This window comes from Mastacembelus armatus, chromosome 7 (genome assembly GCF_900324485.2).
Source record: "Mastacembelus armatus chromosome 7, fMasArm1.2, whole genome shotgun sequence".
NCBI lineage: Eukaryota > Metazoa > Chordata > Actinopteri > Synbranchiformes > Mastacembelidae > Mastacembelus > Mastacembelus armatus.
This window is the reverse complement of record NC_046639.1, coordinates 15726838-15748898: the sequence shown is the minus strand read 5'-3', so window position 1 is coordinate 15748898 and position 22061 is coordinate 15726838. Positions and strand designations below refer to the sequence as shown.

The following is a 22061-nucleotide window of genomic DNA, read 5'->3' as shown; positions in this document are numbered from 1 at the left end:
AACACTTTTTTCTCAAAAACACAATAATGTATAAACTTGCTGCTCACATATTATTGTAGCCAATTTTGTGCTGATTACAGTGTTATTAGACTTTAGACATTAATATGTTTAAAAAGCACAAATGTCAGGACATGTCAAAATTTGTCCAGGCCCCAAAAACCCCCTCAGACCCCAGAGGGTTAATAATGGAGTTTTTTTTTCTTTGTTATTGTTTTTTTTGTCGATTGGTTGTTGTTCCTGTCTGAGAGTAAGTTCACAGAAAAACCACAGTGAGTCTATGCATAAAGAAGTGAGGCTTATTTAACCTTCACTAATGAAGAGCATTTATTGTGCTGTGGGTAAATCAGTTGTAAGGTAAGCATAAAAGTTGCAGTAGTAATCACACTGGATAATAAATAGTTATATAGCAAACAGGGCTAATCTTATTAATCAGAGGAGAGCCCACAGCTCATAAATCAGGCAAGTGTTGCAGTGTGACTGCTGTAATTATTATCTTGAATATTGGGCTGGACTTAATTTTTTTTCCTAATGCATCAATATACAGAGACCAAAAATAAGTATACTTACACTCAACAGCGCTTCTTTACTTCTTTAAAAAGGCAATGTTCCCATCCCAACATACAGAAACCCAAACTCTTCCCTCCCTATCTGCAGCACTAAGTTTGAGCACAAACAGCTGAATAGCAATATACATACAATATATTTTCCTCTATACATGCAAAGCAAAGTGCCAATACAAAAAAATAGAAAAATACAGCATGTGAACACAAGAAGAGGGAAGAAACCTGCCTGTACATATTTCTACAAATGACAAAATGTGCATCGTTTTACAAGCATATTAATTTTTACAGTATTAATGATCTTATTCAAAAGAATGCACAGGGCAGGTGGCAGACCAGAGCTTGGCACCATAGTCCCACCAAGTCCTTTATCTTGTCCACCTGTCAGACGTGTGCCTTGTTTCAGGTCTGCTCCCTCTCCAAAATGTTCTTGTTCTCATGAGTTCTTCCTTGGTTATCTCTTTGGACATCTTAAAAATGGATTCCACATGTTGCGGTATCATTGTGATATCATGCTGACATATACACAATAAAGACACCACTTTGTTTTTGGCGGCATTTGCTGCTTAGTTAGATGTCCTGCTCGTTGCTTGACCTTGTTGGTGAATGAAAGACACATCCTATTACAGGATTAAATGTCATTGGCTTTATTTGCTGCTTAACAGGATAGCATACAACATACTCTGGTGCCTGGCTGAAAGTGGGTACAGCAGCCCACTATCTGTGCATGTATAGTAATGTCACAATACATGCGATTGTCCTCACATCTTTCATCCTTTCATTTTTCATTACTCAAATTCTTCTTAAAGGATTTTGTTTTGCCTATGTCTTGAAGGATTTGTTTGGTACTGAACACAGTATATCATAGAGTCTTACTGCTGTCAGAAACTTCACGGTATATGTTATAAACTCCTATCTTTTGTTAGATGCAGTGAGACTAGACTCTTCTGTGTTGACACAGGATGACACTGCTGGGTTAATATCTATTATTTAGCAGGAGGCCAATATTGGCCCATTATATCTGTGTATTTATAGCCAAACTCCCCATCTAATATTTATGTTGAGGTCAGTGATTTCTGTGCTAGAAATATGATGATGGGCCACTGTAGTTCAATTTTCTCTCTAAACCCCCAGTAATATACACACTGATGAAAAATATATGCAGGTAGGCCAGTTTCTGTATTTTTTTTTTTTTTTCTCTGCTAACTTTCTCTGGTCAGCAGACACTGTAACAGGAAGATATGTTAAACTAATATTGAGTGACTATTTTAATTGGACTCAAAGACATGTTGCACTGGCCATATCTCAGCTTTTTCATTTTTCCCTAGAGATATAAAAATGATTATTGTCTCCTTACCATTTACTTTAGAGTAAACATTAATATTAATACAAAACAGTATTGTTTTCCACTCAGAGTTGAACTTGCATTTTACTTTGTATAATATGTTGTGACATCCTCAGGTTTAATATGTGCAGATTCAGGATTGCGCCTTATTTTATCTATTTTTATCTATTATTTTATCTACATCGGATTAAGTAAGACATCACATGTATCTGGCCTGTTATTTTACTAGATTATCATTAAAACATAATGTCACTGCATTTACAGTGGGTACAAAACACAAACACGTCGTCTGCAGAATGTCAGACACATCTTGATCAGTTTAATCTTGATTATTCATTGTAAGGAGTCACAGCTTCCTCTTGAATTATCTACTTTGATGCTAGTGAAGGACTGGTTCTGCAGCCCTTACTTGGGCCAGTAGTGAGTATGCACTGCATTAGATGAATCGGGTTCCTAATTTAGTTATATTAAGAAAACCACCATCAGTGATGCAGCAGCAAGCCCCTCACAGACTGGATCATTTCATCTTTGTTGTTCTTTGTAAAATGCTCTTTGCCAAGCTTGTCACAGTGCAACAAATGTTCTTCTCATTCACTACAGGCTGGCAGGAGGATGATGAAGCTATCTTGTCACAAGAGCCTTGCTGGCAATTTCACACGATGTATGTGAGAATTTCACGCTTTAAATAAAACCGTCCCTTAGGTTTGATTTCTTTGGAGGTGTGTGAGTGAAAAGGGTTGCACAGCGGTGGTGCAGCCTGCTTTTGAGTTTGTCAAAGGTCCCCCAGGTCTGTGTCTTTTGTCTTCATGGCTACACTTAAGCTGTGTCATGTATTTCTGCCTCGTAGTTTGCCATCTGTGAGCAAATCTGCCTTAGTCTCAATCATCATCTCTGTTTCCCATTTCAGACCGTTTTTGGGAATTGTTCTCTTCTGTCATGTTAGTTGACAAGTAAACACAAAGCTGGCAGTGATGCAGTTGTCTGTCTTCCAAAATACCACATTTTGTTAGTTAATTGGTGTACTAGGTTAGTGTGCATGACATGCATGTTCTTTTGTTCACGGTGGAGATTTTTCTATATATTAAACATTTAACGGTGGAGCTAAATGACTATAGACTGGTGGCTTTGACATCCCATATCATGAAGACCTTTGAGTGGCTCCTTGTCCGTCGCATGAGGCTGCAGGTTGAGGAGGATCTTGATCCCCTTCAGTTTGCCTATCAGAAACACATGAGAGTGGAAGATGTGTTGCTTTACATGCTGCACTGGGCATATGCCTATCTGGATGTGCCTGGTTCATATGTGAGGATTATGTTCATTGACTTCTCCAGTGCTTTCAATACTATACGGCCTCCTATACTGAGAAACAAGCTTCTATGTATGGGTGTGGCCCCCTACCTGACATCACGGATTATGGACTATTTGACATCCAGACTGCAGTGCTGGGGAGATGTGTTTCTGGGACACTGGAATGCAGCACTGGGGCTCCACAGGGGACTGTTGTTGCTCCTTTTCTGTTCACGGTCTACACATCGGACTTTAGGTTTAACTCAGAGTCTTGCCACATTCAGAAGTATTCTGATGATACGGCTGTTGTGGCATGTGTGCGCGGTGGATGGGAGGGGGAGTACACGGACCTAGTGGAGGCCTTCACTGACTGGAGCAAAAGTCCTGAACACCATCAAGACTAAGGAGCTGGTGGTGGATTTTAGGAGGTCAAAAGCACCATGCCAGTCAGTCTGCATTGATGGACAGGAGATGGACTGTACAGACCTTCAAGTACCTGCGGGTAATACTGGACAAAAAAACTGGAGTGGTCTGCCAATGTGGATGCAGTGTACAGAAAAGGGCAGAGCCTCTTTTTATTGAGATGGCTCGGTTCGTACAGTGTCTGCAGTGACATGCTATGCATGTTCTACCACACTGTCATGGCAAGTACACTGTTCTATGCTGCTGTCTGTTGGGGGATTGGCATTACGGACAGAAACTGTAGGTGCCTGGACAAACTGGCAAAAAAGGCCAGTACTGTGCTAGGTAGGGGTCTGGACCCTCTCAGAACTGTGGTGGAGCAGCAGATGTGGAGGAAGATGCTTTCTATAATGAACAATAATAAACACCTGTTCTACAATATACTGATTAAACAGAGTAGCAGCTGCAGAACTGAGAGGTTGAGGAGATCCTCTGTCCCCACAGCCATTAGACTTTTTAATAGTAATTGTTATGTTATTTATGTTATATGTTATTGAGTGTTTATCTGTTAATTATATTTCATATTTCATATAATTTTTTTTCCACGTTAAAGTTAATATAAGAGCTGCAGGACAATCTGAATTTCCTCCATGGGGGAATGAATAAAGTATCTATCTATCTATCTATCTATCTATCTGTCTATCTATTTAACAAGACAGGGCTCCAGAATAAATGTTTGCATTGGTTACACTGGTGCACCTATCATTTGTATTTAGATGCACCAGCACAAAATTTAGGAGCACCCAAATTTTAAAAGTAATTTAATGGCTTACTTTTTTGTAATTTCCCACCCCCACCCCATACATCTTTTCTAAACATGAGTACAGCATAAACCTAAAATTGAAAATACTTATTCAATATGTAAATTGCTTGAGAAAGTAAAATGGTCGCACATTTCTTTGTGGAAATGTTTGAGACCCCATCAGTCCTAAATGATTAAATGATAAAAAATGAGTAGACAGGTCTTGATTTCAAACTCACATCAGAACACGAAAGTCAAAGGCAGTCCAAGGCAGAGGCCCATCCTTAATGCAATTTGATTTGCTCACACATATATACACACAGATGCAAAATTTAGAAAAATTTAGGCGCACAGATTTTTGGTCACACTCTGGAGCCCTCTTATTATAGACAAGAAGGACACACAGCCTTATTATGAAGCAAGTATCTGTTTTTATTGGTCAGGATTAGGTCACAATGCTTTGCATAAATCTCCAGGAGCTTTAAAAAAAGTTGTTTAATGTTGTGCCATTCAGTGCTGATCCTGGTTCAGTGGAAGTCACTGCTGAGGGCCTGGGGAACAGTATCGTGATTCTGTGGACGCTAAAGCATATTACTGTAATAGTCTGGCATGGCAGACTGTCTAAAGGTGCTTTACTTCAGGTCATGAGATGCTCAGCAAATAGAATTTATCGGGCTAGACCAATTCCAATTCCATTACACTGGATTTCTGTCATTGGTAGTAAAATATCTGTAATCGGTAGTAAAAACAGAGTTCTTGAGTTCAGCTGCAGGCCTTTGTTGCACATCATACTGTACTTCTGCAGAGCTAGCAGGACAGTGGCATTTGAGGAATATGGGTTGGGCATTCTTGCCCTAAGGAATAAAAATGCCCTCAAAAAAATTGGTACTAGATGTGGCCAGAACAAGCCTTTTAACTCCTAATACAGGCAAATAGATTTCAGCCATGTTTTAAATGCATGCCAACTGGATACCTCTATGCAAACTTAACTCAAGAAAAAATGATTTGGTTGATAATTCACATTCATTGTGGTGCCCACTTCATACCAATCTTGTGCAAGTAGCTTGTAATTAATTTTCATTGATCGTGTAATCACTGAGAATTACACCAAATTATATAATGACACACAACACAAGTAATTTGCTTTGCCTAAATTGGATTTGGCAGACTGATGTTTAATGTTGTGTCTGAAAGCATCCCTATTATTGTTGCACAGATTGTGTTACTGAACATCAGGCATCTTTCTATTAGTCAGAGGATGAATTTGCCATGTTAAGCTTTTTGCAGCATTACATGCATATGGCTTTAATTTCACTGTACTAAATAAATTACAATTAGCATTTAACTGTCGACTTACAGACAAAAAATGTTTTTTTTTTTTTTTTTACTGCTATTCATTCTAAGTAGATTTATTTAAAGAGCTTTCGGAGTCAGCTGATATATAAGTAGTACAATTTTGTCATCTTTAGGCTTGAAATTATTTTTTTCCCCCATTTTATACTGTAAAATACACAGACTCGTGGGTCACATATACAGGAAGAGTATGACAGCACAGATACCAGCAACATGTTTGTTTGGCAGCACCCTCTGCAGATACTTGACAGTAATTAATCTATTAATCTAATCATTGTCTATTGAAATAATATTTTCTGTTGAGATAAGCTCATAGTGTCTGTTCACAGTTAACTGGATAAACATGGGTTTGAGGATGTGCTTTAATAAGTAATAGAACCGGTTAACTTCAGCCCTTATTTTAAAATCCAGGCACTTCCTATAACATCTACTAAAATTGTACATCTAGAACTATGGTTTGTTCATCGCTCCATTTGGTAGGTGCTTAACAAAATGGTCCTCATAACAAAAAGAGTTTATACTCCCTTATTTAAGAATCTTGACAGGGCAACTTGTCCTGCTGTGGTCCAAATAATTAAGAAGAGAAAAAGCCCATCATGAGTCTTCTTGGGAATGATGCAACAAGTTTTTCACACCTGGATTTGGGGATCCCCTGCCATTCTTCCTTGCAGATCCTCTCCAGTTCTGTCAGGTCGGATGGTGAACGTTGGTGGACAGCCATTTTCAGGTCTCTCCAGAGATGCTCAATTGGGTTTAGGTCAGGGCTCTGGCTGGACCAGTCAAGAACAGTCACAGAGTTGTTCCGAAGCCACTCAAGATGGGGTGCTGAGTGTACATTAATGAGAAATAAAATGAACTTTTTTGATTTTGGCAAATGGCTGCAATGACACAAAGAGTGAAAAATTTAAAGGGGTCTGAATACTTTCCGTACCCACTGTAAATAGGCCTTGCACAGAGCAATTAGGCAATGATAAGTGTCCATGGTCCTAATTATTCTCATGTAATATTTTTCTTTAGATTAAAACTATCATGCCAAAATATTGGTGGAGTTTTTGTGTTACTGTCAGGTTTTCAGGGAAATGTGCGTGTTCTGGATACCTCTCTTTGTGTCTGCCCTTCGCAGTGCCCGTCAGCTGCAATTAGCATCACCTTTGCAGATCAGTAGCACAGAAATGCCATCCTCTCCTCTTGTTCTTGAGTCAGCACATATTGTGTGTAAGAGAGCTGCAAATATGTCACTCACTCAGGGTTTTTTCTGCAGCCACCAGCTACTGGTCTGGTCTGCAGCTGGGATGCTTCTCAGCTAGCACACAAAGCTGTAAATGGCCAAGCTAATGTTCCGCACTTCATCCTGAAAGTCATAGTAATTACTGCAGATTTATAATATATCATCTTGAATGAATTTAGTTTCATTTTAGATAGGCTGAACAATACAGTGCCCGAATATTGTGGATTAAAGATGGAGAATGATTTCCAGTACAGGATTAACATGCCCCGTGACCGCAGCTGACTTAGCTCCCTCTATAACCCTGCACTTTCTTTGCCCTGCATGGCTCATGGTGGTAGATGATTCTTTTAAAGTATTTAGGATGGCTTCATTATTTGTGGTGTTTCTAAAAATAATATTAAAAGCATCAAAATCCTCATTAAAAATTTACTTTAGCTGCATTGGGAGGAAAGATAAAAGCCAAGGTGGCAATTTGAGAAAGCACATATTAAATCTGATTATTAAAAACACACAAAAAAAAGATGTCAATTGCTAATTAGTGCCAGTGAGAGAATAACAAGCTCTCTTGTCTCAGGACAGAAATGATTTGTACAGGCTTTTTTTTTTTTTTTAATGATGTTTTCTCTTTCTCTTTTTCACAGTCAATAAACACAAACCATGGATTGAGACGACGTACCACGGGATTGTAACGGAAAATGATGACAAAGTACTTCTGGATCCCCCTCTAATTGCACTGGACAAGGATGCTCCTCTACGTTATGCAGGTGAGAGAGGAGGTTTATTGCTGCAGCTGCTGTGCTTCTTTACTACCTCAGCTTCACTTTCCTAGGAATTGCTTCCCTCTCATTTCACACCAATAAAAGAGAAAACATGCTAATTACTGTGCGCTATTAAAGCTTTGAGGTTGTCTAACGTGCTGGTTGCCGAAAAACAGTTTGTGTATGAATAATGTTGAGTCTCATAGATACATTGGTGCTGTTGATGTGTATGTTTAAACATGCAATCTGTTCATTACTCGGTTGTTTATAAACTGAACTAATTCATTAACTAACAAAAAAAAATGAATATTCAAATACGACTCTAAGTCTGTTCTCAGCATAATGCTTTGATATCATTGAGTATGTCATGGTTAATACATGAAGGTCCCTTTCTCTTCAGTGTTTTCTTCTCTTTTCTTTCCTAGCTGAGATAATATGTGTGCTTAGACAAATCAGGTAATAAGTGGCTCAGTAGTGAAGGAAGGAATAATTGATGAATAATCATTTCAGACTTGTGTGGCTTGATGGCATTCTGCACTACAGTCCATTTTTTTATAACATGCCAATCACACTGATGTACAGCTGGCCACCGTATCCTCCAGATCGGCCCGTTTGATATTCAGATCAAAATAGTCTTTCATGTTTTATTTTTCCCTCCCACTAGAGAAACACAATTAGTGTGCTTATAAGCCAAGGCAGTAATAGCTCTAGGGGGGTTCAATCACATCAGGATCGACTTAGACCAGGATTCAAAGCAGCACAGCACTGGAAATGATTTCCCACCATATCACAATTTGTGTGATCTTTTCTCTGCCTCTCCCTTCACACTCAGCTCTCTCACTCTGTGTTATATGACCATTTTAATTTCTCCTATTTTAGCAAGTCAGGCTTTCACATCCACATGCCTGTCAAAGAAGATGCCAAATATAGTGTTCACAAAGTTTTGTAATAATGTAATGCAATAGTTCTTGAGTGCTGATTGGTTATAGCAGTATACTGTTAAAGTTAGACATCTTCAGCCAGAGGCCTGTAATTTCTGAAGAGCAGGGAAGTGGATAATATCCCCATTGTGATAATAGATCAGCGATAATAGTTTAGCACAAGTTTAGCATGAACAAGGAACCACTGCACAATGAGCGCATGACAGTACTGGAAAACTGTGTTTTTCATGTGTTTGTGCATATCTGTGCAGTGAGTTCACTCAGGGTGATTGGAGCTGAAATAGTTCAAACCAATGCCCTCACAATCTTGAAAATGAGCCCAGTGTTCATGGATGACTGTGCTTTAAGGCAAGTCAGTAAAAGAAAGCAGAAAGTGTTTACCCACCAGATGTGCTGAATATGAGGAATCACAGACAAGGTCACAAAAGAAGATATCCTTATTTCTACAGCTTGTCATTAGAGCTGTGGTAAACACGGAGCCCCACAGGTCCCGCTGCATGACTGGCCCTGAACAGCGGCCCTTAACTCGAAATCCATTTCTAATTGTTTAATAGGTGAAAAGAAAATGATCAGGTCAAACCCACTGGAGGCCCTGGCAGGGATTTCAAACAACTGTCCAGGCAGAACAGGAATCTATGAAGTCTATCATTTTATTGTGTGCACCGAAGATATGTTCTTCTTACATAAAAGTATGTATTTTAGGTTATTATCAACCCAAGGGAATTTATCAGCCCATCGGATAGCTTATTGTTTTGAGAAATAGGACAAATGTGTGAATGACACTCTTGAGACCATCCCCAGATATACTGACATAAAAATGTCTTTCCTGCCTGGATGCTTTGTCATATCTTCATTAGTTACTTCTTCTATAAGGATTTATTAAGCCATTGATAAAACTGCAAATACTTTGACTAGAGCAGCTCTTCATAAATGTTTTAATTCTTCCTTTCTTTTAACTTGCATAAGACTTTTTCTTAGGAGAAACTGAATAAAAGCTTTTCTGGTGGCGGTTTTGTAAGAAGCAAGAGTGTGCCCTGTTATCTGTGTTTTCACTGAGCTTCTAACTCTTCTTTTAACTGATCTGGATTTTTTTTTTTTTTTCTCCCTTCCTTGTAGAGAGTTTTGAGGTGACCCTCACTGAAGAAGGTGATCTTGGGCTCTTTCTTCTGCCTTGTGCTTAGTTGTTTTTTTATTAACCCACTAACGCAAAAACAGCATCCACACTTTTATACAGAAATGCCCGCCATGCTCTGTAATCTCCTCATTTGGTTTTCACGACTTTACGTTTTTCTCACCCTGGTGTCTTTTATTTATTTATTTTTTTTGGAGTTCCAACAGCTGGATGAAAAAGTGTGATGTGGGGCTGACTGTACTTAGAAATATCTGTGCATGAGACATCCATTGCAGTTTGCAGATCCTAACAGTTTTTCAGCTGTCACCCGGAAACAGAACGCTGCTTAAAAACAGGAGTTTGTGTCACTTTGCTGCCAATCCCATCCTTGCAAATAAAGAATGTTTAAGACTGCAAATTTTTTTTTACCACATTCCCAATAAAATCTAAAATGGCACAAGATTATTTCACAATCTCTGAATGTCAAAGGCAATTGGATCAGAAATTGACACTAGAATTATTATTTAATGAGACATTCACCAAACATGTGCTCTGAGATCTATGCAAGTACAGTGACTCCTGTGGACCTTTCTGACATTTCAATCTCTCAATGAAAGCTGCTGAGATTGTTAACTAATGCAAACTCTCTCTCTGCTGCAAAGTTTTCATTGTTGCATCTTTGCCTCAGTGGATCTCTTAATTTAATTCTCCACCACTAATCTTTACCATTAGCATGGCTGCAGTTGTCATTTGATGTGGATGTCAAGCAAGTTGATATTTCTAACCCCAGTTCTCATCCAGTAATTTTTGTTTAAATATTGTACCAGTTTATTTATCTTTGATTTTGTTTAGATCCATTCTGCAGTAGTTTTTGAGTGAGAGGCAAAATTACACAGGAAGACTTTTATTTAATTATGAAAGGAAATATTATTGGCAGTGTTCCCTGAGTCTTTTTTCTTTCACAGAATTCTTAGGGTTTTGATGGCTGACACAATCTTATTATAAAGACTTTTAATTTTGGTTTTATTTATTTTAATGTCTCATAAGTTTGTAATTTTATTCGTTACAGAGATAAATGATCTTTACTTCAAATACTTTTCACTCTACAGTATACTTACTCTTTGGGCTTGGTCGTATGACTTTTATTTGATATATCTTAAGTACTCCTGTGAAATGCCTGTCCACATCTTTTCGGTTTCTGCCTGCATGATTGGATGCAATGTTTTCAAGTGGCTTGGAAAAGACACTGCGTCTACTGATATGAAATGTCCCACCCCCTCTCCCTGTTCCCCCCCAATTACTCACCCATATGACAGTGCTTTTGGGCTTCCTCCACAGACACCACCCACCCCAATCTACAACTCCCTGGCTCCCAAAACCTGTGACTGATCTTAATTTTGTGTGGATTTATGGTTTTGTTGTTAAGATTTTTTTTTTTTAGTTTTTTTTATTAGAACAACAAATATTCTTACCTGCTATCGATGATTCTGAGCAAACTCTTTTTTGGCTTTTGGCATGTTCAGGTGAGATATGCGGCTTCAGGATCCATGGACAGAATGTCCCCTTTGAGGCAGTGGTCCTGGACAAGTCCACTGGCGAGGGGGTCATCCGGGCCAAGGATAAGCTGGACTGTGAACTTCAGAAGGAGCACACTTTCACTATCCAAGCCTATGACTGTGGAGAGGGTCCCGATGGCACCAACATGAAGAAATCCCACAAGTAAGTCAACCTCTACCAGTTCATAAGTCTCTGTGCACGAGGTTTCCTCTGTCCTGAACAGATTCACAGTTTGAAAGACTGCAGTTAAAACAATCAGTCCAAATCACAGCAAATCATTTTATAGACAAAAATAATTTTGATAATCAAAGAAAATGCTACAGCATTAACAAGGTGTCAGCAGATCCAGCAGAGAGAAGAAATAAACATGTAAAAATGTAGTAAAGTGCTGGTTGACCAGCTTTCAGTCACCAGAGTTCAATTACTCCAGGTGGCACCTGAAGCACTGAAGGTACAAGGTGTTTTCTGTCAGTCCATGTGACTTGTTTACTTGTCATTGTGAACATTAAATGGGTCAGAACTCAAAAGGCACTGATGTATCCTGTAATTTTTTCAACCAGCTGAATGAAACTACAGGTGTGGATAATACAATATTTTCTGTGGTCACAAAATGTTATTATTTATAAAATGTGTTATTTCTGGTTAAATACTAACTTGACTTTGTTCCTGTTAGGGCTACTGTCCACATCCAGGTGAACGACATCAATGAGTATTCACCAGTGTTCAAGGAGAAGTCTTACAAAGCTACTGTTATTGAAGGAAAGAAGTATGACAGCATCCTGAAGGTGGAGGCAGTAGACGCTGACTGCTCGTTCCAGTTTAGCCAGATATGCAATTATGAGATTGTCACCCCCGATGTGCCCTTCACTATAGACAAAGATGGTAAGGACCTTCACATAGCTGCCTGATTGGAAAAAGCTTCAGCTCATACCTAAGAGCTACAACTGTATTGACACTGATTGAATTGTTTATTGATCTGTGTAAACAATGGTGCTGAGAATTCATTTAGAATTCTGCGCAGCTTGTGAGACACAAGAAATGTCCCCCAAGTTTGCTTGTCATTCATGTCACACTATAGGTTCTTTATCTTTGTGTCTTGTTAAACAAAATTAAAAACATCCAGTGAAAAGAGATCAGATAAGTAGGCTCAGTTAATACGGTAATGGCTGTGATTTTAAAGGCAACACAGACAGGTCATAATGTGAGGAGAACAATCAGTGTGACGGTATTTAATGTTGGTGACAGTGTTCATTCGTGGCAACTAATTAGTGTTCGGGTGGAAATAAAAGAACCTGAGATCTGATCTTGGTCAAGCAAATTCCCTCACTTTCCTTTTAGTGACTTGCATGTTAATCAGACCCTGTTTAATGAACTCTGTCAAGGAGAAAGATGCAAGTCAGAATCTTACAGTGTGGTCTTAAGGGATGTTAAAGTTCACTGCACAACTGCAGCTTTGAAATCACCCATGTTCTCCTTTTCTTTTGCTTCGGTCAGGCTTCATCAAGAACACAGAGAAGCTGAGCTACGGTAAAGAGCACATGTATAAATTGACTGTCACCGCCTACGACTGTGGAAAGAACCGAGCCTCTGAGGACGTGCTGGTGAAAATCAGCGTTAAGCCCACCTGCAAACCCAGCTGGCAAGGTATCAAAGCTCTTCTGTACACACTGTAGCTTGCCAACCATTTCTCATTAGGTGTGTCTTTGTTGTAAATGCAATGCACTGTCACAAAGCCCACACAGGCTCAAAAAGATTCTTTAGCTCCTCAAGCGCTCAGGCCTTTTGTTGTGTTTGATGGACCTGTAGTACTAAGTAATGAGTAATTACTAGGGATGGGTCTTGTATTGATTGCTAACATGTTATCAGCGCTGCACTGACGGACATCTTTCCATTATTTCCCACCCTCTCTTCTTCTTCTTCAGGCTTTAATAAGAGGATTGAATATGAGCCTGGCACAGGAAGCCTGGCCCTCTTTCCCAGCATGCACTTGGAGACCTGCGACGAGCCGATCACCTCCATTCGGGCCAGTATTGAATTGGAAACCAACCATATTGGGAAAGGTTGTGACCGTGACACCTATTCTGAGAAATCACTGCATAAGCTGTGTGGTAAGTGTTTGCTCGACAAGAAATGGTTATTCTCTGTAATTGGAATCAAAATTATTTCATAATGAATCCAGACAGCCAATATAATTGTCTTTGTCTTTTTTAATTGTATTATAGGAGCCAGCTCCGGCACCGTGGAGCTTCTTCCTGCACCTAGCAGCTCCGCCAACTGGACTGTTGGACTTCCCACTGATAATGGGCACGACAGCGACCAGGTGTTTGAGTTTAATGGTACCCAGGCCATCAAGGTACCTGATGGCATGGTGAGCACCAGCCTGAAAGAGCCCTTCACCATTTCTGTGTGGATGAGACATGGACCTGGGGCTCATGAGAAAGAGACCATCCTCTGCAACTCTGACAAGACAGGTAATAGCCTTAAGTAATTAGCATTTTAAGTGAAAGCTATTTTATTTCATTTTCATGTTTCTGATTTGAAAATCAATACAATGCCTCAATAATATTTGGCAAAATTCCCTGAACAAAAGGCTTGTCAGAACTACTGTGCGACCATTTATTAATATATTTACAAACTATTGGGGCTTCATACATTAATACCATAAACACATTGAATCAGTGCAAAACATACATAAAACCTGTACCATGCAAGTAGCTGCTAACATGCCGTTAGTTATCTGAACATTTCAGCATCTTGTATTAAATTGAAATAACTGGTGTCCACTGAAGAAGTCAGAACCTGTTTAATTCTTTTGAGATTAAAGTGGCATACTCATTATTGCTGCACATATGGTGTCCTCTAATAACAAAACATTATAACTTCGGGCTATAATCAGTTTGTGCTCATCTGGCTGGCGAAAACATGGAAACACACTTCCTTCTATTTTATCTTTGTCACCTCTAGCAAGTGTTTGCTGGCCTTTCCATTTTTGTTACTAGTTATAAATTTTAAGTGTGGTTCCTTGAGCTTCTTGATCTTATTGACTGTAAAGTCTGAGCCATGGCCACTGAGGGGGAGGCAACTCATCAGCTTCTGTACGACTGCTTATATAAGCAGGATTACATCAGAACGGCTGCGCCTGGACAGAAGGCTCCAATAGCCATGATCTCAGCAGCATTCCTGACCCCTATTCAGTACAGAGTCCATTTTACTGAGATATATACTTTGGGTCTTTACATTTGGTTGATTTCTCAGGCTTACTTCTTACGGTTTGGATTGTAAAACTGAAACTTTATATTAGACACAAACTGAAACATGGACATTGAATTTAAAGTGATCTTTTACTTAAATCACCAGGTTTTCTTAAAAAAGTCAAACAACATAATCCAATGTATTACTAATTCTCTAATTAAAGTGCATGTTATTGTATGAAAACTTTTTGTATGTAATACACTAAATCTACAGATAGCACAGTGTATCTTTGAATTTAACAGCCAGTTTTTTTTGCGCATGTCTTCGTTGCATTTCCAGGTTAGAGAACAATATAGTCTGTAATAGGAAATGTGATGGTTTATAAAAACAAGAAACATCATGGATTAAATGTCATGGGCTGTTGACACATTGCAGTTGTTTATTTAATCATTAGAGCTGCAAGCGTGTGCTGGTAATTTACAGTGTTTACAATTTTTTTTTTTTTTTTTTTTTTCAGTTTTGGATTGGGGCCTTTGACTAAAAATAGCTAAAATGTTCACATATTCAGTAACACAATAACACCTAGTGTTTCTGAGTTTTTAGCTTAATCCCCCCCTTTCATATTGTCTGCAGAGATGAACAGACACCACTACTCGCTCTACGTACACAACTGTAGGCTGATCCTTCTCCTTCGCCAGGATCCATCCGAGGCCGAGAACTACAAACCAGCAGAGTTTCACTGGAAACTCAACCAGGTCAGAGTGGTGCAAGTTAACAGTAACTTTTGACAGCATAATTTTTTAATGCAAAAGAAAATTCATTACTACAATCTGCTGGTTCTCCCCAGGTGTGTGACAAGGAATGGCATCATTTTGTGCTGAATGTGGAGTTCCCCACCGTGTCTCTGTTTGTGGATGGGAGTGCCTTCGAGCCTTTCCTGGTTACCGAGGACTACCCACTGCATGCCTCCAAGATTGAAACTCAGCTCACCATTGGTGCCTGCTGGCAGGGTAATCTCTTTAAAAAAAAAAAAAAAAAAAAAGTATTTGAGCCAATGCTACAAAATTTAATGGGTCATAATATATGGCTGATCCTCTAACATTTTATTATTTTTAAACATTTAACTACAAGATAATCTGATGCCACCTTTTAATCTATTATTCCTTTTGGTTGGAGCTGCCATAAAATAGTCTAAGATATTTCATTGTTTGCAGTATTAACTCTCTCCTCGATTCTGAAATTGATGCACCATGATGTTGTATTTAGGATCTGAATCTTTCCTGCAGATCCTCAACCTTGCTTCCTGTCTCTCCCTGCTTTCTTGTTTCTGTCCTTTACAGAAAACTCAGGCCATGACAATGACACTGAGACTGTTTCTGAGCCCACCTCAGGTTGCTCAAATCTTTCCCATACTTCTCAGATATGTCCATGTGTCCACTATGCCCCACCACGCTAACTGCATCCTCATACCATTTTGACTGGAATGATTCTTATCCATTCTAGACAAAGAAAGATTTATTTTTTATAAATGTTTGCAAAATGATGCAGTATGTATGAGACTGCTGTGATTTTAATGCTGCTTGATTATAATTTGTTTTTTTTTTGGTTTTTTTGGTTTTTTTTCATCCTCCAATTATACAGTTGTTTTTCACCACAGCATGATACACAAGCTGAACAGAAATAGAAATATAATGACCACAAACTCTGACCTGGCTGTAGCATTTTGGCTGTGTAGGCTTTTCTACACAGAACATGACCTTGGGGTCAAATGCAGTAGTTCCTCCATATCAGATAGCAAAGCCCCAGCAGCACATATGCTCATGTCTCACTGGACTGTGTGACCTTGACTTTTCATCAGCATAGATTTATTATGGTTTACCAGGAAGACACAGCACAACTGTTTCATTTCTGATTTGGCAGGTTTGGTGCACCTCTTACAATAACACTGAAATACTGACATTTCAAGGTTATACATTTCAGATACTATTATTATTAATGATTATGACTAATGATTATTGGTCTTTAAAGATTTTTTTAGTTCTCATGATAGTTCTATTATTTTGTGAAAATAAGGGGACTTAAGGAATTACATTTCATTTCATTTTAGATCCCTTCTTTGGGTTTCTTTTTTTCTGTTAATGCAGATGTTGCATGCATTTAAGGCATGTAGAAGCTAATCCATCATTCTTCTGTCATGCTCTCTGGGCTTCAGGCCTTATAAGTGCTCACATAAAGTACTAACTTGCATGAATTCCATTCACGGTGGCTTTGCACATTGAGATGGCGTGCTCGAATTGCCAGCACGGAAAAGGTGAAGACTGTAGAATGTACACTAACTGCTTCTTATGTCTGTTACTGTTTTTCTGTCCTCATCTCCATCCTGATGTACCTAGGTGGAAGCGGTCGAATGGCTCAGTTTTTCCGGGGGAGCCTTGCAGGGCTGATGGTCCGCTCTGGCAAGCTGGAGAATAAGAAGGTGATTGACTGTTTGTACACCTGCAAGGAGGGCCTGGACGTACAGCTGCCTGAGGAGGTTGCGTCAGCTGTCAAGGTGAGAAGTGCAAAGTGTTTTAGAAGCAGAAAACACACTCAACCGCATTCAGGCTGGATCTGAGTATATTTATGCCTCAAGTTCGTAACCCTTTAGGCTTGTGAGCATTCAAAGTGAAGCAGTCTAATCTCAGCTCCTTTCAAAGATTGCACATATTTCTAAATTGTGAACACCTGAATGATTCGAACAGGCCTAAAAAGACAGGACAATGCAGTACATTAAAAAGGCAGATATTAGAGACAAATTAAAAATTGAAATTGAAAAGTTTTTTTAAAAATAAAATGAGATAAACATATATCAGCTAAGATAGAAACCATTTAAGAATATCAGTGTGCGTGAATAACTGGGTACACACAGGGTGCTTTGTGTGGTGCATGTTAAATGGCCTAAACTAGCTTGACTCTTGTTTTATTAAATGCTTGGCAGCCTGACAACACACGCTAACACATTTTTGGGTGAGAATAAAACATGTCTTGAGGCGTCAAATCACACAGTGTGTCACATTGCTTTCCTCTCTCAGGTGGAGTTCAACCCCAACCAGTCCTCCCTGACAGTGGAGGGTGACGACATTGATGCGTTTGACAAGGTCATGCAGCACATCTCCTACCTGAACTCCCGCCAGTTCCCCACCCCTGGCATCAGGCACCTTCGCATATCCACCACTGTTAAGTAAGTAGCAGAAGATAAAAATGCTTCCCCCATATTCTTCATCTCTGTCATGTCACCTCAGCAGCGATGTTTTTTCTGCATAATAGACTTTCTGACAGGGTTTGTCTTTCCGCTTTAAATGTATGGATGGTCCAATTTGGTGCAATAAGAATTGTACGAGATCTCCATAACAAAGAGAGTAAACATGAGATGTCTTGTTGTTCAAGAATGAGTGTTGTGTAATTTTTGTATTTTGTTTTCTTTTTTTTTCCTCCTCTTTTTTGAATTACATTTTAGTACTAATGATGTATGTGAGACTGAAACGTGAACAGGATAGCAGTACACATACCAATGATATATAAAAAGAACGTCTTAAAACAGATTAATGTTTTAGGGTGTCAAATGTTTAATGTTCCTCCAGATGCTTCAGTGAGGAGTCCTGCGTAACCGTGCCAGATGCCGAAGGTTATGTGATGGTGCTGCAGCCCGAAGAACCCAAGATCAGCTTGAGTGGCATTGACCACTTTGCCCGCAGTGCCGCTGAATTCGAGAGCCAGGAAGGTGTGAAGCTGTTCCCTGAGCTACGCATCGTGAGCACCATCACCCGGGAAGTAGAGGCCGACACTGAGTCTGAGGCTGCAGAGGGAGCTGATGATGACCCCACAGGTAAGAGAGATGTACTCAGGTCGCCTGTGTAACCCCGGATGTCAAAGGGAATATGTAGATATAGCAAACCCATTTCTCATTGGATTATTTGTGTCCTATACTAAACGGTCTGCACATCTATTTTCCTTGCCTGTAGTCTTGTGCTTCCTGAGGCATGTGATACAGAGTGATGCTTCATCTGTTGCCCCGGTTGAATCACTTTACACAGAATGGTTCCGTAGATACACTGAGTATACAATTCATAGCTGTGATTTACAGTAGCTGGTGGGGATTATGCCTGGAGATTGAAGGGATTGGACAGACAAGCAAGAGGGAACGAGAGAGCAAAGAAAAGATTTGTTTACTACTTTTTGGGTGGGGTCAGCTGACCAGCCGTGCCATCTGTTGTTTGTGAACTAAGAGGAGGGGAGACAATAGCCGGGCACTGAGGTTGACACACATACAGGGAGATACAATGTCCTGTGGTGAACAGCAAGCCATATGGGACAAAAGGGCTTTACAGAGATTAGTGCTATTACCTGCATTACCCTGCCCCACCTTATCACCAGACAAGAGACATCATCGCATAGGAACCATTTATTTAATAAGCAATGGAGAACACAGGTGGCCTCAGCTAGGCTACTAAAATTAAGAAACATTAAAAATCCATATTAAATAAAGACCTTTCAATTGTAAATGTGTTTCTCACAGTTTCCCATGTGTCTTACATAGCTGTTCTAAAGAAAAGATTATTAAACATAAAGGTCTACTGACAAAGTAGCACTATGCTTTTAATACTAATCATGGAACATATTTGAGAGCCTGGTTGTATTTCAGGTATGGAAAGTGAAAGTCAGAATAGCTTTATTTGATTGAACTATTTCTCCACATTACTAATGGACAAACTGCAGTGGCCCATATTGTGTTATCTAGGGTGCTTAGTTTTTTTCTGTTCTTCGTCCTCCTTTCTAAACCCTTAAACTTTTTGAGTGTTTCAATTGAATCTTATCTTAATCTCAGTTTTTGAGTAACAGTTGAACTTCTTTGTAACCAGTCTGGAATATTAAGATTCTAACTGGACAGAAGCGTGTGGACTGTTTTGCACATGCAAGAGCAGTCTTCGTATAAGAATGTCATGTTTTTCCCATCTTTTATTATTTTCTATTGTTATTATTATTATTATTTATGCACACTAACTAAAAAACTCTAGACCTAAAGTGCTTAATTCTAATTCTAATTTATCTAATATTTTTTCTATCTTGTTCATTTAGTCCAAGAGACAGTGGTGTCTGAGGAAATTATGCACAACCTGGACACATGTGAGGTGACTGTGGTGGGAGATGAGCTGGACGGGGAGCATGAGAGCCTGGAGGTGGACATGTCCCAACTGCAGCAGCATGGCATGGAGATGAGCTCTTCTAACCTGGGCCTCGTCATCACTGGTACAGACCACAGAGCCGTCGGAACTAGCATGCAGCTGTGGTTTCTAGATGCAGACATCTGATAAAAATAATGAGAACTTTGCAGAAAAGAGCAGCTTCACATAGAAAGGAAATCTTTTGTATAATTCTGAGACCTCAAAAATGAACTGATGAAAACTGTATAATCATCTAATTTGTCCATATGGACACGCAATTTTAGATTTTAGCCTTTCATTACCTACATTAAATCTGCTGTCAGTCAGTGAAATCCATTTTAAATGACAAATTTCTAAATCATCTAGAAAAAAACTTGACATTCTGCAACATTATTGTGTTTTCCTCTAATATGGAGAGATTGTAATGCTTTCTGGACTTGCTGATAAAATTTCTTTTTGCTGAAACCTCCTTTCTGTGTGTTCCAGGTGTGAACACGATGGCAAACTACGAGCAGGTTCTGCACCTCATTCGTTACAAGAACTGGCACACGGAGGCTCTCTTTGACAGGAAATTCAAGCTGGTCTGCTCTGAACTCAATGGCCGCTACATCAGCAACGACTTCAAGGTTGAGGTACGACAATTTGTCGGTTACATCACAGTGACGCATTTGCAACACAGGAGGCACGTCATGCCCCTTTGTGCCATTGAATTTATCCAGTGTGTCCTCGGAACACTTGATGTATATCTGAAGTGGAGTTTCTATGTCTACATTTGTTTTTTTTTTTTTTTTTTAATTTGTTTTTTGTCTGTAGGTGAATGTAATCCACACAGCCAGTCCAGTGGAACATGCTAACAATGCTATGGTGCAGCCAAACTTCATCAACCCTATCCATCATGCTTCTGTGGATCTGTCTGGTCACAACTTGGTGAACGCTCACCAGGCCTCAGGTACAGAAACACTGGAGTCTGACGTGAAATGTTTTTGTTTTTTGTTTTTCCTCCTTTCTCCATGTTTCTCCTTGTCTCCTATCTTTAATGAATCTGAAGTCGATTTTCTGTTTCAGTTAGACCGAGCAAATTTTGGTGCAACTGAAACAGGTTTTGGTTTGGTTTTTGAAAGGGCTGTAGCTGTACTGAGACTTTATTAATAATTGTTCAACTTTTTCCTTTTTTAATTGACTTTTTATTAAATCAGCTACTGAAACTTCCAACAATTGGTAAACGTAATCCCAAACATTATTAAACTAATAATCTGTTTAATTGTTGTGTTGTAAAAAATATTTGGTGTTGCAAATTGATGCGGGTGGATTATAGTCTATTAACCAGAAGTAGGACACATATGAAACACTGGTAGATTCCTGTTTTCTAATGGCACAAGTTTAGGGATTACACTTGAGTGCTGTCTATGACATCTGTACAGACCATGTCTGAGCGGAGCCTTTTATTTCCCAGCTTCAGTAATCTATTAGGCTGTCAGGATCACTAAGCCTGCCACCACACAAGAGAAGCCCTTTTCTGCTAATATGGTGCAAAGTGGAGCAGGTTGGCAGGAGACAGGCAAAGCTATTTAAAGAAAGACACACACCTAGAGCTGCAGGAAGCGTTGATCTGCGGCTGCACTAAGAGCCCATTACCATCAGTGCTGGCACACCATAAAACTAAAACCTCTGAAATGCCCTCAGACAGACGTGGAAGCTGTTTCTCTTCACACAAAGCTGCAACAGAGTTTTTATGTGCCCATGTGCAAATTGAACACATTTTATATCTACCTGTCGTTTTGTGTTTGTTTGATTGTTTGCTTCCTCACAGTGGTTCCCAGCGCTGCCACCATTGTCATCGTCGTGTGCGTTAGCTTCCTGGTGTTTATGATCATCCTGGGTGTGTTCCGCATCCGAGCTGCACACCAGCGCACCATGAGAGACCAGGAGAACGGCAAAGAGAACGAGATGGACTGGGACGACTCAGCCCTCACCATCACCGTCAACCCCATGGAGGTAAAAGACAGTGTTTGCAGGGTGTAAAAAGAGGGAGCATGTATGGTGATAAGCCAGGAAAAAGCTGTCGTCAGTTTCTCTTCCCCACAGAATAAGGTTGTGTCGCAGCCTAGACAGCTTTTCACCAACTAAAGCTCTCTGGGTGATGTTGCGACTGTGCCCTAGTTTTATCCGAGATTTCCTGATGACACTTCTTTGGAGATTTGGGGAGAGATTTTGTTATAGATATCTCCGGAGCTTTACTGTACCTTGCTAATTCAAATACAACAATTATATTTGGAATTATTTTTGGGCAGATGGCTAATCTCAGGAAAACTGGAGATTTTGAG

At 39.5% G+C, this 22061-nt stretch overlaps 1 protein-coding gene across 4 annotated transcripts in view; it reads left to right on the top strand.

Moving 5' to 3' along the window:
- clstn1 (calsyntenin 1) overlaps nucleotides 1–22061 on the top strand; it is a 33713-nt gene that overhangs the window by 7830 nt on the left and 3822 nt on the right. The window contains exons 2-18 of one of the 4 annotated variants that reach the window (XM_026331615.1): nucleotides 7619–7741; nucleotides 9793–9822; nucleotides 11311–11506; nucleotides 12018–12226; nucleotides 12839–12988; nucleotides 13267–13452; nucleotides 13567–13815; nucleotides 15170–15291; nucleotides 15384–15546; nucleotides 15877–15927; nucleotides 16930–17087; nucleotides 17608–17756; nucleotides 18157–18401; nucleotides 19652–19822; nucleotides 20224–20369; nucleotides 20551–20686; nucleotides 21548–21732. In XM_026331615.1, the coding sequence (XP_026187400.1) occupies nucleotides 7619–7741; nucleotides 9793–9822; nucleotides 11311–11506; nucleotides 12018–12226; nucleotides 12839–12988; nucleotides 13267–13452; nucleotides 13567–13815; nucleotides 15170–15291; nucleotides 15384–15546; nucleotides 15877–15927; nucleotides 16930–17087; nucleotides 17608–17756; nucleotides 18157–18401; nucleotides 19652–19822; nucleotides 20224–20369; nucleotides 20551–20686; nucleotides 21548–21732 (2669 nt within the window). The remainder of the gene's footprint in view (nucleotides 1–7618; nucleotides 7742–9792; nucleotides 9823–11310; nucleotides 11507–12017; nucleotides 12227–12838; nucleotides 12989–13266; nucleotides 13453–13566; nucleotides 13816–15169; nucleotides 15292–15383; nucleotides 15547–15876; nucleotides 15928–16929; nucleotides 17088–17607; nucleotides 17757–18156; nucleotides 18402–19651; nucleotides 19823–20223; nucleotides 20370–20550; nucleotides 20687–21547; nucleotides 21733–22061) is intronic. The other 3 variants (XM_026331616.1, XM_026331617.1, XM_026331618.1) reach the window with 3 other exon arrangements.